Source organism: Lissotriton vulgaris, chromosome 5, assembly GCF_964263255.1.
Source record: "Lissotriton vulgaris chromosome 5, aLisVul1.2, whole genome shotgun sequence".
Taxonomy (NCBI): Eukaryota; Metazoa; Chordata; class Amphibia; order Caudata; family Salamandridae; genus Lissotriton; species Lissotriton vulgaris.
Window position 1 is genome coordinate 280,590,946 of NC_141693.1, and position 16,438 is coordinate 280,607,383.

At 49.9% G+C, this 16,438-nt stretch overlaps 1 protein-coding gene across 1 annotated transcript in view; it reads right to left on the reverse strand.

Annotated features, from left to right (window-relative positions):
- The window catches only part of NOC2L (NOC2 like nucleolar associated transcriptional repressor), a 418,727-nt gene that overhangs the window by 95,588 nt on the left and 306,701 nt on the right, over positions 1-16,438 (reverse strand). Inside the window, exon 16 of the mRNA XM_086921428.1 lies at positions 4,007-4,120. Within this exon, the coding sequence (XP_086777554.1) occupies positions 4,007-4,120 (114 nt within the window). The remainder of the gene's footprint in view (positions 1-4,006; positions 4,121-16,438) is intronic.

Below are 16,438 nucleotides of genomic sequence, written 5' to 3' on the forward strand. Positions count from 1 at the left end.
GATTGCTCATGGGGCACAGTAAGTAACTTATTGGAATTATCGTACTTTTTTCAATAGGGACGCGTTCTCTGCTTTCAGTACCAACCTCGTTGAAGCCGCTAACCGTTTTTTTTTGTTTTTTTTTTAAAGAAAGTAACTCTATGCCATGGCTCCTTTTTCTTTTTACCTTCATAACATTTCCACCTCCCAGCTCTCTCGGGCCCAGCATTGCCCTGCGTCACACCAAGGTCAACGCCATAGGTCTTGTCACACACTTTTTGCTCTGTTGTGTCTACATCAATCCTATGAGCACTCCCACGGCTCCACAGCCACACTTCAGATGCTCACTCTTCCTACACTGTACAGCGTTGTTCCACACGTCAGTTAAAGACGTCTATCTTGGTGTCAGGGAGGCATCTATTGTACAAGAGAAGAAACTTTTATGGTGTGTAGGAGGCACGTCTCTTGTCAAGGCTATATGCCCTCGCTGCATGTATTTCTAAGGTCTGTGCATGACCCCTTGTACTGCCAGTATACATGTTCGTATGGTCAGTATCTGACTCGTACACATCTCTCCCGCCTGGCCCATCCTGCGCACCACTTATATTCCAGATCCATGTACGTGCTGAAACTGCACCCCCTCTCCTTGCACACCGCTCTCTAGCCCATTTTCTCTATACACCAGTTAATCCTGCCACTGCACACGCCACTCCTCCACTATACACCACACTCCTCAGCTTCCTGCTCAATCTACATAATACCATTGACTAACACAAAACAGTGCTCACCCTTGCAAACTGTCATAAGGGCCCCCCAGACATCCATCTCTCATCGTTATCCTTAGGCCATGGATTGAATGAGGGGTCCCTGAGAGGAGCCCCCTCTGCGATGCATGGGTAGTGCTCTGCATAGTACTACAGCTAATCTTCTGAGCCCTGCGCAAAACCACTCACTCCAAATCTGTATAGTACACCCCTCGCCTACACATTTTTTTCGCAGTTGATGATATAACCTGAACTTGACCGGAAGCTATTGGAGCACTTTACAAGAGCAACACTTGCATTACACAATGTCAGTCATTTTGTTTTAGGGACAAGTTTAAGTGACTTGCCCACAATCACAGTGTGTTGAACCGACGCCTGGACTCCAACCTGGTTCACTGGTTCCAAAAGCTGCAGCTGTAGCCCTTAAGCCACATCTCACCCCCATCCTTTTCCTGTTGAGCTCTGTTTGCACACTACTCTCCCCCTGCTTTCACCTTAAAGTCGCTATTATAACACACACTTTCTATTCCCCCCTCTGATTCTGTCATTCTCTCTCTCACTTCCTCTCTCTCGCTCAAGCACATACATTTACACCATTTCAAACTCATTCTCTCTCTCTCTCTCTTACTACTCTTTATTTATAAGTCTTTATCCTTCCTCTGGGTATAATTCTTTATATTGAATTACTCTTCCCTCATACTAACTCCATCTCTCTCTCTCATGTTTATTTCCAACCCCCTATACTTACATCTTACTTCAAACGTGCGTTCTGTATCACTGATATAAATGCTTCTATATATATTATATTATACTAATTTCAAACTAATATGCCCCGCTGCCATTACAAACATTGGCAAAAACAATAGCTCTAGCTAAACACTTATAAGGTCCCAAAGGCGAGACCTATTGGATATGCCAATGTTTGTTAATACATATAGGTCACCCCCTAGGGAAGGCCCTTAACGGCCCATAGGGCAAGGTGCAAAGCATTTAAAAAGGTGGTCATGTACTTTTAACTTTTACATGCCCTGGTAGTGAAAACTCATATTAGTTTTTAACTACAGCAAGGCCTACCTCTCAATAGGATAACTTAATACATTTAATAAATGCTAACGTTCAATTGGGAGCAGTTTGGAAGATCGAGTTTGGTGTCTAAAGAACTGTAATTTAAACCCTCTTTAATGGTAAAGTTGAATTTTAAGTCACAATTCTTAAAATATCACTTTTGGAAACTTGGCATTTTTTTGTCCTAACCATTTTGTGTGGGCAGCCTGTATCCTGGGCCACATGACTGGATGTAGCTGGCAGATTGGTCTTTCTGTATTGCTCCTTCTGTATTGCTCCCAGACAGTAAGACAAAGGAACATAGGTGTTGGCAGGCTGGGTCATCTCTGACTTCATGAGGGGGAGGAGCTATCACCTACCAAACTGACATCACACAAAGACTTTGCCAAGCATACTCGCAAAGGGTTCTGACACTAGTGTTTTGTGACCCCAAGACAAGCTGGGACCTGGGCAGGGATGCAGAAAAGTCCAAACACCTCTGGGGGTGGAAACCTCTAGAACAATCTTCTACTTTGAAGTGGGCACCACGTATAAATAATGGACCCTCAGAACCAACTCTTTGGTACACCTCTGAATCTGTGGACACTACATGATAAGGACTACTGTGTTTCCCTGCTGCCGGAAGGACTGCTATTTTGCTGCCCTGCATGCTGAGAAGACTGGACCGGCACCCTTTATACCAGGCTGAAGTGACTCCAAGGGTCAGCTGATTGACTTACTGTTCTGAGCTACTGGGACATAACAAGCTCCAGATGTTCCCTGCATCTGCCCAGCTGACCTGCTACCAGGACCTGCCTGCGACCTGCTGGTCTCAGCTGGAGTGAGTTCCTGATCTTAAAGAGGTGCCCCGAAGGTTTTGGATCCTTGGTGTGGCATCAGTGAGCTCCCTCTCAAAGAAAAGGAGAAATCCGGAAGTTGGGCCTCTTTACAACCGTGAACAGGCCCGTTTGTGTCAAGATCTTGCTTCCTGCGCTGCCCACCAATGTATGTGAAGTTACGGTGAACCAGACTGTTTGCGCCACAGCGACCGCCAGGGACGTGAGATCTGCACTTAATGCTACAGCATCATCAGCCCGCGGGGACCGCCAATGTGAAGCTCCAGCAAATGACTGTCTGCGATGCCCAACAGGATCATCGCAATACAGTGACAACCCTCCCGGTGCACGGCCTGCTCTTTGCACTACCCCCAAACGACCGTCCGGGACGTGCTCTCTGATCCTTGTGGCCCTCTCCACCGCCAACAGAACCCTTCATGTTGGACTTTTGAAGGTAACTTAGCGGAACTAAGCTAGTTCCTGTATCTGACCCGCGCTCCATTGGGGTCGGTCTGAACTTGTGACTTTCTCCCAGTCACGCATGACCATATAACTACAAGTGGCGCCCTGTGATTTTAGGCACTTTACTGACATGAAGTGTTTGAAATTGAAAATCTCCGGTTATGCCAATAGGATATCTGTTATTTTGGTCCAAATAGTGGACTACATTTTACTCTATTTTCTAAATTGGTGTGGGATAATTCTTGTGTTGTGTTTTCACTTTAACCCCTTCCATGCTCATGACGGAACGGTTCCGTCATGAGCGTAAGGTGGCCTGTGCTTATGACGGAACCGCTCCGTCATGGTTCCATAGGCCCAAAGGAACGTTCAGCAGCGCAGCAAAATTCGCGCAGCACAGAAGGGGTTAATACTATTTTAAGTGCTGCATAAATACGTTACACACTGCCTCGAAGTTAAGCTGGAGTGTTTTTGTGCGAAGCTACCAGATGGCTAAACACGGGTTAATGCAGAGTATCTGATGACTTAACCCCAACATAAATTTTGGCTGCACGAGTAAGGTTTCACCCACCTTAACAGCAGACCATTTTCCAACAATGTCCCTCAGATCTTCCTCGAAGAGATTGTCTAAATGCTTACACAGAACATTCTATATTTCCACTTAACCAGATGCAGATTAGTCTATATAGAAATCTATTTCCAAACTGGTGTGGAGCACGGGTGAGGGACAAGCCAGACAGGTGGCAGGCAGAGACTGACATACCCCTGCTATGCCAGACCTCAGTCCACCTCCTCACCCTCAACCGTGTCTGTTGGGAAAATTAATATTTCCGTTTAGAGCTTGTGTAAATAATTCTAAACAAGGAAAGTGCACATTATCAGTGCAATGGACACCGACTTCTCCACCATCGCCTTCATCCTCACCCGCTCCTTGCCACTGATTTCCAGCTGGATCTCCTTGTCCCGCAGCTTCTTCCAATGGCTGTAGTACTTGGCCAGGGGAGTTCCCTCCTCCTTCAGTTTCTTCTCCCACTGCTCCTGGGGAAGAAAATACAGGAGAGAAGCGTGGGTGTAAGGACTTAAGTGATCAACAGAACGAAACAGTCAACATTCTCACTTCCAGTGAGTTGCTGCACCATAGGGGAATGGATACACCAAGTAATTTGAGAAAACTAATCCCAAGCACACACAAAAATAATTAAAACGATCTGGGAACTAAAAAAGAAAATATATATCTCCTGGCTCTGTAAAATGTTCCCAATAATCTGCACACCAGAGCCGTCTTCTTAAGGACAACAATTGGATAATAAATACACAAATGACTGTACTTCCAACTCCTGTATACCTCTTTTCTAGAAAAGATGCTTACGCCCACTCAAAGTTCTACGCAGAAGTGACTCACTAGTAGTACCGGGCCATTCCAACCACTGCTTATGTCATTACCAAGTGTGACCCCCACCTCCACATCCCCCAATTGCTCCAGCAGAGAGCTCAAAGGGTAGAAAGAATTGGGTGAATTCCTACAGACCTGGCTTTAGTGGACTAAGTACGGGTCAGAGTCTGTGGCATGCCAAGGTGTCTTTCCGGAACAATAAGTCTGTGCCTGCTCAGATCACATGCCTGCATGTCTCAGTTTCCTGGAGTCTGTGTTTGGTTGCAAAGACACCAGCCTGGGTCCATATGTTTGGCTCTGGGTGTGAACTGGTGGAAGGACCCCATCTAGTCTCAGTAGCCTCTGTCCTAGTCCTTGAGATGTGGCCAGGCTCTGCAGCATTGGCACCAGTCTAGGGTCGTCATTTAAGTGAAAGCTGCCAGAACCAAGAAAATGCTGTTTTTAGAGAACACTTACAAGGGATTTACTTCAAAGAAACTAAAACACCAATAGCATGAATGAATCTATTGTCAAGCCCACCAATGGTGACTGACTAATGAACAATCAAAATTCAAATTGACTTATTTGTATCATGATGAATCTTCCAATGAACAATTTAAACATGGGTGTGCATATTCCAACAAATCAGATTATTTAATATAAACAAAAAGCACGCTGTCTGTAGTGATAGTGGTTAGAGACATCTGGACACTGTTCAATGGCAGCGCGTGATATCTGTAGCAAATCCTTTGGATTGCTGTAACAAAATTCACTAACTTGTCTGCAGTTTCAGTCACTTTTCCTGCGTTAGCTACCTGGTAATTCTAAATAATTTGAGATTTGGCTGGTTCAAACATATTACCTGACCAGACATAAAGGTCAATTATTAACTTTTTATTCATCGTCCTGAAGATGGCCTAACTGACTTTTATGCCACAGAGACCAAAACGTCGACCAGTTCATCCATTTCTACAGTTATGCAGTTTTCTTGGAATTGTTTTCTGTTGTTTCAGATTCATTTCCGATTACAAAAATACTTTGGAATAGATGTTTACATACTTGACCCTGAGGTCACAACTTTTGTACAACATGGATTTACCTCGGTCTTTGTATGTAGTTATGTTGCTTTGTACACTTTCTATTTGCTTATATTATATTATATTAAATATATTAAATAATCTGAATTGTTGAAATATGCACACCTGTGTTTAAATTGTTCATTGGAAGATTCATCATGATACAAATATGCCAACTTGAAATGTGATTGTTCATTAGTCAGTCACAATTGGTGTGCTTGACAATAGATGAACTCAAGCTATTGGTGTTTATTTAATTTCTTTGAAGTAGATCCCTTGTAAGCATTCTTACCTATCAATTGCTATATGTCCCAAGCCTCCAAGGGTTTATTGGGTTTCCCACGTTTCTTTTACTATTTTTTAGAACACTCGCTAGCAAGGAGCCTTCTACTATTGCAGGCAGAGGCAGATGGTTATGCTATTCAGCCTCATACCACAAGTAGCAGGATGCTGCAGGGCTTTAAGCAAGGATTCCACATGTTGTCACATACACCCCTGTCTTTCAATATCTCTGTGCTTGGGAGTAATGACAAGGAGTCATTCCCAGCTGTCTGGTCTCTCAGACGATCCATTAGCAATAAAATGAACATTACTCAACTTCCAGAACAAAAAGTAATTCCCACTGAGTCCACAAGGGAGTGCTGGCTAAGAGGAGAGCAAAGAGGACCTAATTCTTAGACCTCAATGTGTGCTGGATGGGAGGAGACCAAAAGAGAACCCCCCCCCTCCCGTGGCTTAGGGCACATGTGCTGGAGCATTGTCAGGACTCCAGAAGGGACCCCACTGCGTAGTCCATACACGAGTGCTGGCTGGGAATCCACCTAACAAGACTCCCCCATAGCCCTAAACAGAGTGCTCGCTGGGAGGAGACCAAAGGAGGAACCCTCCCTGCAATCGCCATGTCCCCCACCCTTTGCTTAGGCCCCAAGTGAGTACTCTGTCTTTTACAAAGGTGAGAGTACTCCCTCAAGAGCATACCTGGCGGTGCCAGTTTAGAATACAACTTCGGTTTTGGGCTACCGACCGTCTATGCAAAGCCTACCAAGGTCTACCTAGACCTTGGTTTCCCACCCCCTCTCCTCAGACCAACCGCTTGACACAGATGACCTGGCTGCAATACAGGGATGAGAGCCATACTCCAGGGATGTGATTCGGATCTAGTGGGCTTACTTCACGCCCTGCACCTGCCAGTAATTCCATGTTCTAAAAGTATCTCTTTTCAGATTCAGGCTTTTACAAGGAATATGCATTCCTCATTGGCCAGTTTGCTCCCAACCATCAGTTGGTGAGGAAAGTATTGTATTGTAATTGCATTTGTATAACGCTTACTACCTCTGACGAGGCATCAAAGTGCTTTTTTGGCAAGTAGCACTCTACTCCAGGGCCCATAGAGGATTAGTGTTGAATTAGTATAGTGAAACATGCAAGTACATTTTAAGTGGTGGATACGTTAGTCAGTTATTTGGATTCGGACGGATAGCAGGATAGAAGAGGAAAGCAGGTTTGTATTTATATAGCGCTTCTTACCCCCTGATGGGGGTGCTGAAGCACTTCTTTTGGCGAGTAGCACGCTACTCTGGAAACCCATAAAGGATTAGTTGTGAATTAGTATGGTAAAATATGAAATTAATTTGAGTGGTGGATAATAGTCAGTTATTTGGAGTGAGAAGGATAGAGAAGGGATAGAAGGGAAAGAAAGATTTGCATTCATATAGCGCCTGCTACCCTTGATGGGGGTGTTGAAGCGCTTCTATGGCGAGTAGCAGGCTACTCCGGAACCCATAAAGGATTAGTGTTGAATATTAGTATAGTGAAATATAAAGTAATTTGAGTGGTGGATATGCTAGTCAGTTATTTGGATTGAGAAGGGTTGGGAAGGGGTAAAAAAAAAAGGGGAAAAGGTTTGCATTTATATAGCGCTTGTAACCCTGATGGTGTTGAAACGCTTGGTTGGCGAGTAGCACGCTACTTTGGAACCTATAAAGGATTAGTGGTGAATTAGTATAGTGGAAAATGGAATTTGAGAAGCGAACATGCTCCCTTCATTGAATAGAAAGGGTCATAAAATGTCAGGTATATCCTCCTAGCCAATATACAGAACTTCAAACTAAGGCCTCTAAAAACACACACACACAAGCAAGCTGTGCTAGTAGTCAGACACGACTATGGGTGGAGGGGACCTTTAGATCCACCTGGGCAACTTCAGGGTCCTTCATTTGAATCCAGAAAAAAAAAAAATCACGCCGCAACAAGACCCTGGCAGTGAGTGACCACTGATGAGAAATGGCCTTACAAGACCGGGTATAACCAGGACACCTTAAGAGAGCCATTTGTGGGGGTGCTATTTTTTGGCGTTCAGCACTCCTAAACATACTGTGGTGCTTGTGGCAACCACAGACATCAGAAAAACACTATCCAAATGGTCGGAAGAGCTTTGAAAGCTACAGTTAACTACGACCACGAGATAACAAGGTCATTAGTATCCCAGGGGTGAGGGGTACCAGAAATACTCCCCGGCCTCACTTAAGACCTTCGGAGAACCAGCGCTCCTTTGAAAGTCGTCTATCATACTGCGACGTGACTTCGCAGCGCTGCACTGGGAAGAAGAAATAGGTCTGCTTACTATGGCGATGCTTGGCACCTACAGGGCAGCGCTGCCCAAACTTGGACGCAGGAACGGCATTGCTCAAGGAAACTGCTTTGTTTGTTTTGGCAACGCCAGGCGGGTGCAGTGTGCCAGCGAGGGCCGCTGTGCCGCCCTGCACAAGGCGCAGCAGGAGGAAGGCGGGCACAGGGTGGGGCTCAGACCACCACCGGCGGCTCACAGAGCGTGCCTCTTGGGCCCGAGAGCGACACGTTTCTGGCGCCAAGGCCCGGATGCGCGTGTCCGTCTGGGACACCGTGAGCCACCTCTCAAGAGTCGTCCCCCCCCGCGCCGAAGGCACCCACCGCTGCGCCCTAGTAAAACACACGCACAGCTGTTAATGCACACCCCGTGTTCAGTTCAGAAAGCCACGCACAGCTGTTAATGCACAGATCCCATCCCGTGCCCAGTTCAGGCAGCCACGCACAGCTGTTAATGCACAGGTCCCGTCCCGTGCCCAGTTCAGGCAGCCACGCACAGCTGTTAATGCACAGGTCCCGTGCCCAGTTCAGGCAGCAACGCACAGCTGTTAATGCACAGGTCCCATCACGTGCCCAGTTCTGGCAGCCACGCACAGCTGTTATTGCACAGGCCCCGTGCCCAGTTCACGCAGCCACGCACAGCTGTTAACGCACAGGTCCCGTGCCCAGGTCAGGCAGCCACGCACAGCTGTTATTGCACAGGTCCCGTGCCCAGTTCAGAAAGCCACGCACTGCTGTTAATGCACAGGTCCCGTCCCGTGCCCAGTTCAGGCAGCCGCACACAGCTGTTAATGCACAGGTCCCATGCCCAGTTCAGAAAGCCACGCACTGCTGTTAATGCACAGGTCCCGTCACGTGCCCAGTTCAGGCAGCCACACACAGCTGTTAATGCACAGGTCCCATGCCCAGTTCAGAAAGCCACGCACTGCTGTTAATGCACAGGTCCCGTCACGTGCCCAGTTCAGGCAGCCACACACAGCTGTTAATGCACAGGTCCCATGCCCAGTTCAGAAAGCCACGCACTGCTGTTAATGCACAGGTCCCGTGCCCAGTTCAGGCAGCCACGCACAGCTGTTAATGCACAGGTCCCGTGCCCAGTTCAGAAAGCCACGCACAGCTGTTAATGCGCAGGTCCCATCCCGTGTTCAGTTCAGAAAGCCACGCACAGCTGTTAATGCACAGGCCCCGTGCCCAGGTCAGGCAGCCACGCACAGCTGTTAATGCACAAGTCCCGTGCCTAGGTCAGGCAGCCACGCACAGGTGTTAATGCACTGGTCCCGTGCCCAAGTCAGAAAGCCACGCACAGCTGTTAATGCACAGGTCCCGTGCCCAGGTCAGGCAGCCACGCACAGGTGTTAATGCACAGGTACCCGTGCCCAGTTCAGGCAGCCACGCACAGCTGTTAATTCACAGGTACCCGTGCCCAGTTCAGGCAGCCACGCACAGCTGTTAATTCACAGGTACCCGTGCCCAGTTCAGGCAGCCACGCACAGCTACAAAAAGGGGGTGGGGTCGCACACTACTCACACACCTGCCGAAGTTGCCCCTAAGGACTCTGGTCATGGTAGTAGAGTGTTCGCGATGCATTATCTTTCGATCTTGCTATCTTCGCTGTCTTCGCCATCCCTGGACACGTGTTTCGGGTTTTCAACCCTCGTCAGCAGGGATAGGCAGTGTTCTGGGGTCGCCGATGGCTGCCAATATCTGCCAGGTATAGTACCACTCCGGCGCGTAGGTGCGGGATCCCAGGCTCGTCAGCCCGCTGCTCAAGGGAGCTTTAAGTTACAAAAAGGGATTCCGCCGGTGTGTGAGTAGTGTGCGACCCCACCCCTTTTTGTAACTTAAAGCTCCCTTGAGCAGCGGGCTGACGAGCCTGGGATCCCGCACCTACGCGCCGGAGTGGTACCATACCTGGCAGATACTGGCAGCCATCGGCGACCCCAGAACACTGCCTATCCCTGCTGACGAGGGTTGAAAACCCGAAACACGTGTCCAGGGATGGCGAAGACAGCGAAGATAGCAAGATCGAAAGATGATGCATCGCGAACACTCTACTACAATGACCATAGTCCATAGGGGCAACTTCCGCCGGTGTGTGAGTAGTGTGCGACCCCACCCCTTTTTGTAACTTAAAGCTCCCTTGAGCAGCGGGCTGACGAGCCTGGGATCCCGCACCTACGCGCCGGAGTGGTACTATACCTGGCAGATATTGGCAGCCATCGGCGACCCCAGAACACTGCCTATCCCTGCTGACAAGGGTTGAAAACCCGAAACACGTGTCCAGGGATGACGAAGACAGCGAAGATAGCAAGATCGAAAGATGATGCATCGCGAACACTCTACTACAATGACCATAGTCCTTAGGGGCAACTTCCGCCGGTGTGTGAGTAGTGTGCGACCCCACCCCTTTTTGTAACTTAAAGCTCCCTTGAGCAGCGGGCTGACGAGCCTGGGATCCCGCACCTACGCGCCGGAGTGGTACTATACCTGGCAGATATTGGCAGCCATCGGCGACCCCAGAACACTGCCTATCCCTGCTGACAAGGGTTGAAAACTCGAAACACGTGTCCAGGGATGGCGAAGGCAGCGAAGATAGCAAGATCGAAAGATGATGCATCGCGAACACTCTACTACAATGACCATAGTCCTTAGGGGCAACTTCCGCCGGTGTGTGAGTAGTGTGCGACCCCACCCCTTTTTAGCCACGCACAGCTGTTAATTCACAGGTACCCGTGCCCAGTTCGGGCAGCCACGCACAGCTGTTAATGCACAGGTCCCGGTGCCCAGTTCAGGCAGCCACGCACAGCTGTTAATGCACAGGTCCCCGTTACCTGAGCTACAGAACGACTCTGCAATGTGACCTCTAGATTGACCAGCAGCACCCCGTTACTTCAGTCCTAGGACCCATACACAACTCTGGAAAGTACAGCAATCCTGGCCCCCAGCACCGCGTTATTTCAGCACTAGGACCCACACTCAGACCTCAATCCTAAACGGAAGCACCCCATTATTTCAGTACTAGGTCCCACGAACAACTGTCAGTGCCTATCCACCTTAACCCGCAACACTCGGATACTTCCGTACTACGACCCAAACACAACTCTTCAAAGTACCTCAATCCTCCGCTGCAGTACCCCCTTATTTTAGTACTAGAACCCACATACAGGTCTGTAATGAGTTTCATCCCTGACCACCAGCACCACTTTTTCAGTACTGGAACTAGCACATAGGTGTAGTGTGCAGCCATACTTCAATCTGTAGAGCCCCGTTACTACGGTACTGGGACCTGCACACACATCTGCAATGCACCTCAATCCAGAACCACAGCACCATATTATTTCCGTACTAGGACAATGAGGTTTTTGTAATGCGCCTCAGCCCACGAACCACAGCGTCCCCTTATTTCAGTACTGGGGCCTACACACAGTTATCATTGCAACTTCACCATCGTCTGGTTCACCCCGTTATTTCAGCCAATGAACCCCATCATTTGTTTGCGTAGCATTTTTCACCCTAAGTGGGATGGGTATGCCCAGACGTGGGTCCCAAGCTCACTGTGCCACTGGATTCAAGCTAGCCTGGCTGGTGAGGGGTAATACCCAGAAACCGATCCTCGGAAGCTTGTTTCCGGTCCAGGGAGGACCTGGCCTGACAGTTCGGGCTGGACTGTTCCCATGAGACACAGGGTCAAGACTGATTTGCATATGGCTGGGTCTGAACTGGGGTGGCATCGTGAGCAAAAGAACAATGGATTTAACCCAGATCTCTAGACTGGGGTTGAATGTATGATTTATTCAGCATCCCGTCCATCATTTGATTGCGTAGCACAGCTGTCGGTGCACATTCATTGTGACATCAGCACCCCATTCCAACACTAGAACTCTCGTGCGAACCCCTGTATTGCACGTCGTCATGGCCTGCGGTACTCTGCTATTCTAGGACTAACACACAAATCAGTGTACCTCCATCTTTGACCTGAGCACCACATTATTCTAGTGCTCGAAGCCACACATTGCTCAGAAATGCACCTAAATCTTGATCTGCTGCACCTTGTTATTCCACTACTGGGACATAGACACAGCTCTGCAATGCACCCCTTTCTTGATCTTGAACACCTAGTATTCTACCACGGAGCTCTTACAAAACACCTACTGTAACCTGAAGCGTCCCTTGTTATTCCAGCAAAGGGACTCGGGCAGGTCTGCCAGCGTGACACACCTCTGTCAATGCCCCTCAGCCTTGCACCAGCCCTGCTATTCCATTACTGGAGCATAGACACAGCTCTGCCAATGCCCCTCAGGCTTGTAGCACCCCTGCTATTCCATTACTGGGGCATAGACACACCTCTGCCAATGCCCCTCAGGCTTGTAGCACCCCTGCTATTCCATTACTAGGCATAGACACAGCTCTGCCAATGCCCCTCAGGCTTGTAGCACCCCTGCTGTTCCATTACTGGGGCATAGACACAGCTCTGCCAATGCCCCTCAGCCTTGCTGGACCCCTGCTATTCCATTACTAGGCATAGACACAGCTCTGCCAATGCCCCTCAGGCTTGTAGCACCCCTGCTATTCCATTACTGGGGCATAGACACAGCTCTGCCAATGCCCCTCAGCCTTGCAGCACACCTGCAATTCCATTACTGGGGCATAGACACAGCTCTGCCAATGCCCCTCAGCCTTGCAGCACACCTGCAATTCCATTACTGGGGCATAGACACAGCTCTGCCAATGCCCCTCAGCCTTGCAGCACACCTGCAATTCCATTACTGGGGCATAGACACAGCTCTGCCAATGCCCCTCAGCCTTGTAGCACCCCTGCTGTTCCATTACAGGGACATAGATACAGCTCTGCCAATGCCTCTCAGCCTTGCATCGCCCCTGCTACTCCATTACTGGGGCATAGACACAGCTCTGCCAATGCCCCTCAGCCTGGCTGAACCCCTGCTATTCCATTACTGGGGCATAGACACAGCTCTGCCAATGCCCCTCAGCCTTGCAGCAGCCCTGCTATTCCATTTCTGGGGAATAAACACAGCTCTGTCAATGCCCCTCAGCCTTGCAGCAGCCCTGCTATTCCATTACTGGGGCATAGACACAGCTCTGCCAATGCCCCTCAGCCTTGCAGCAGCCCTGCTATTCCATTTCTGGGGAATAAACACAGCTCTGTCAATGCCCCTCAGCCTTGCAGCAGCCCTGCTATTCCATTACTGGGGCATAGACACAGCTCTGTCAATGCCCTTCGGCCTTGCAGCATCCCTTCTACTCCATTACTGGGACACAGACACAGCTCTGCTATGCACCCCTTTCCTGATCTTTTAACACATGGTGTTCTACCACCGAGCTCTTACAAAACACCTCTACCGTAACCTGAGGCGTCCAATGTTATGCCAGCAAAGGGACTCGGAGAGGTCTGCCAGCATGACACACCTCTGCCAATGCCCCTCAGCCTTGCAGCCCTGCTATTCCAATGCCTGGATGAACGGCCAGCTCGTCGAATACTCCTCTACCCAGGCAAACCTCTACACTTCAACTACAGGGCCCAGCACAGAGATGCTTGTGCGCCCTACGAGAGCAGCCAGCACTCCCTGGTCAGCAGTGCCACCTCTGGGCCCCGGCGGGCGCTGCTGTCAGGTCTCCTCGCCCCGGCAGCTCGAGATCTCCACGGCCTGCTTCCTCCACAGAGGCTGGCTGGTGCCTCGCTGTCTGTGCACATCGTTTGGCACACAGCGATCTGAGATTTATATTACCAGCAGTCGTCCCTGTCTCCCATTAAGATATTTATTAGGGTATTAATCTGCTCCGTGTTGGGCTCTGTTTACAGGGCAGACTGGCACCAGCTGCAAGAAAATTACCACAAACGTATATATTTTCCCGTTCTAATTATCCTTTTCTGTCTGCGGTGGCACTGGGGATGATGAGGGTGACCTGCCAGGAAGGCCAGAGGCTGCAGCCTGGCCCCCAGCAGCAAGAGAAACAAGCTGTTCTCTGGAGAAGAGGGGGCGAAGAATCCTTAATAAACCCAAATGGACTTAATCCCAGGAGGGAAGTATGACTACAGGAGAAATGAAGGGAAGAACCAGTGATGGGAAAGATGCATGAAGCAATGAATCAGGGTTGCTGTAATGCACTGTATAGCTTGCTTCACAGAGCCGTATGGTGCTACAATATATGGCATACTAAAAGACAATTGCAAGAGTGTAGTTGCGATAGGTGCACAGACCGCAGAAGGACGTCTCACCATGCAGGACCTGGGGCCTGCTCAGTCATTTTGTACTTGGTGACTAACAAGGCAGTGTTTCGGTCATTCCCCAAACAGCGGTTGCCTTACTCAGGATGGTAGGTTGGAGTCTATGAAGCTCTTAAAGCTATGGCTTTTCTTTATTGTGAAATCATTCGCCATGTTTGTTTTCTGTGTATGACTTAGCAGAGTGGGGCTAAGCAGGTCTGGGACTGAATTAAAGCTGAGCTGGAGTGAAGATTTCAGATTAAAGTATACGCAGGGCTTTAAGTGGGATGAAACAAGCATTTGCAATGCAATAGGTCTCGCATTATGAAAGTTTGAGCTATTGGTCTTGTGAATGACAATTTATTTATTTATGTGTTGGTTTTGAAAATAGCTAAATTAATAGCTTTGCCATTTACAATGCCAATTGTTACAACTTTCGCAAATGTCACACCTATAGCACAGTAATGCAACATGTTTTGTATTTAGGTGACTTAGATGTATTGATATTACAAATAACAATGGCTTTTAATTTTTTTAAAATAATTAATACTTAATTAAAAGTGATTGTAATTTATAATGGCAATAGCTTAAAACTTTTGTGAAGATTACGTTTAGTGTATTTTATTGTGATGAAAATCCAAGAACAGAAGTGAAATATTAACCCCTTTTTGTGACATTTGTAATAAAGCTTGAAACATTGAGAGAACATATTTGAACCAGTTGTTGAATGGTTGCACAGACTGATGCTGTGGTGGTGCCGAGTGATGCTGTGGTGGTGCCGAGTGATGCTGTGGTGGTGCCGAGTGATGCTGTGGTGGTGCCGAGTGATGCTGTGGTGGTGCCGAGTGATGCTGTGGTGGTGCCGAGTGATGCTGTGGTGGTGCCGAGTGATGCTGTGGTGGTGCCGAGTGATGCTGTGGGTGGTGCCGAGTGATGCTGTGGGTGGTGCTGTGGTGGTGCCTGGTGGTGCTGTGGTGGGGCTGTGGTGGTGCTGTGGTGGGGCTGTGGTGGGGCTGAGTGGTGCTGTGGTGGGGCTGAGTGGTGCTGTGGTGGGGCTGAGTGGTGCTGTGGTGGGGCTGAGTGGTGCTGTGGTGGGGCTGAGTGGTGCTGTGGTGGGGCTGAGTGGTGCTGTGGTGGGGCTGAGGGGTGCTGTGGTGGGGCTGAGGGGTGCTGTGGTGGGGCTGAGGGGTGCTGTGGTGGGGCTGAGGGGTGCTGTGGTGGGGCTGAGGGGTGCTGTGGTGGGGCTGAGGGGTGCTGTGGTGGGGCTGAGGGGTGCTGTGGTGGGGCCGAGTGGTGCTGTGGTGGTGCCGTGGTGGTGCCGAGTGATGCCGTGGTGGTGCCGAGTGATGCCGTGGTGGTGCCGAGTGATGCCGTGGTGGTGCCGAGTGATGCCGTGGTGGTGCCGAGTGATGCCGTGGTGGTGCCGAGTGATGCCGTGGTGGTGCCGAGTGATGCCGTGGTGGTGCCGAGTGATGCCGTGGTGGTGCCGAGTGATGCAGTGGTGGTGCCGAGTGATGCAGTGGTGGTGCCGAGTGATGCCGTGGTGGTGCCGAGTGATGCCGTGGTGGTGCCGAGTGATGCCGTGGTGGTGCCGAGTGATGCCGTGGTGGTGCCGAGTGATGCCGTGGTGGTGCCGAGTGATGCCGTGGTGGTGCCGAGTGATGCTGTGGTGGTGCCGAGTGATGCTGTGGTGGTGCCGAGTGATGCTGTGGTGGTGCCGAGTGATGCTGTGGTGGTGCCGAGTGATGCTGTGGTGGTGCCGAGTGGTGCTGTGGTGGTGCCGAGTGGGGCTGTGGTGGGGCTGTGGTGGGGCTGTGGTGGGGCTGTGGTGGGGCTGTGGTGGGGCTGTGGTGGGGCTGAGTGGTGCTGTGGTGGGGCTGAGGGGTGCTGTGGTGGGGCTGAGGGGTGCTGTGGTGGGGCTGAGGGGTGCTGTGGTGGGGCTGAGGGGTGCTGTGGTGGGGCTGAGGGGTGCTGTGGTGGGGCTGAGTGGTGCTGTGGTGGGGCTGAGTGGTGCTGTGGTGGGGCTGAGTGGTGCTGTGGTGGGGCTGAGTGATGCT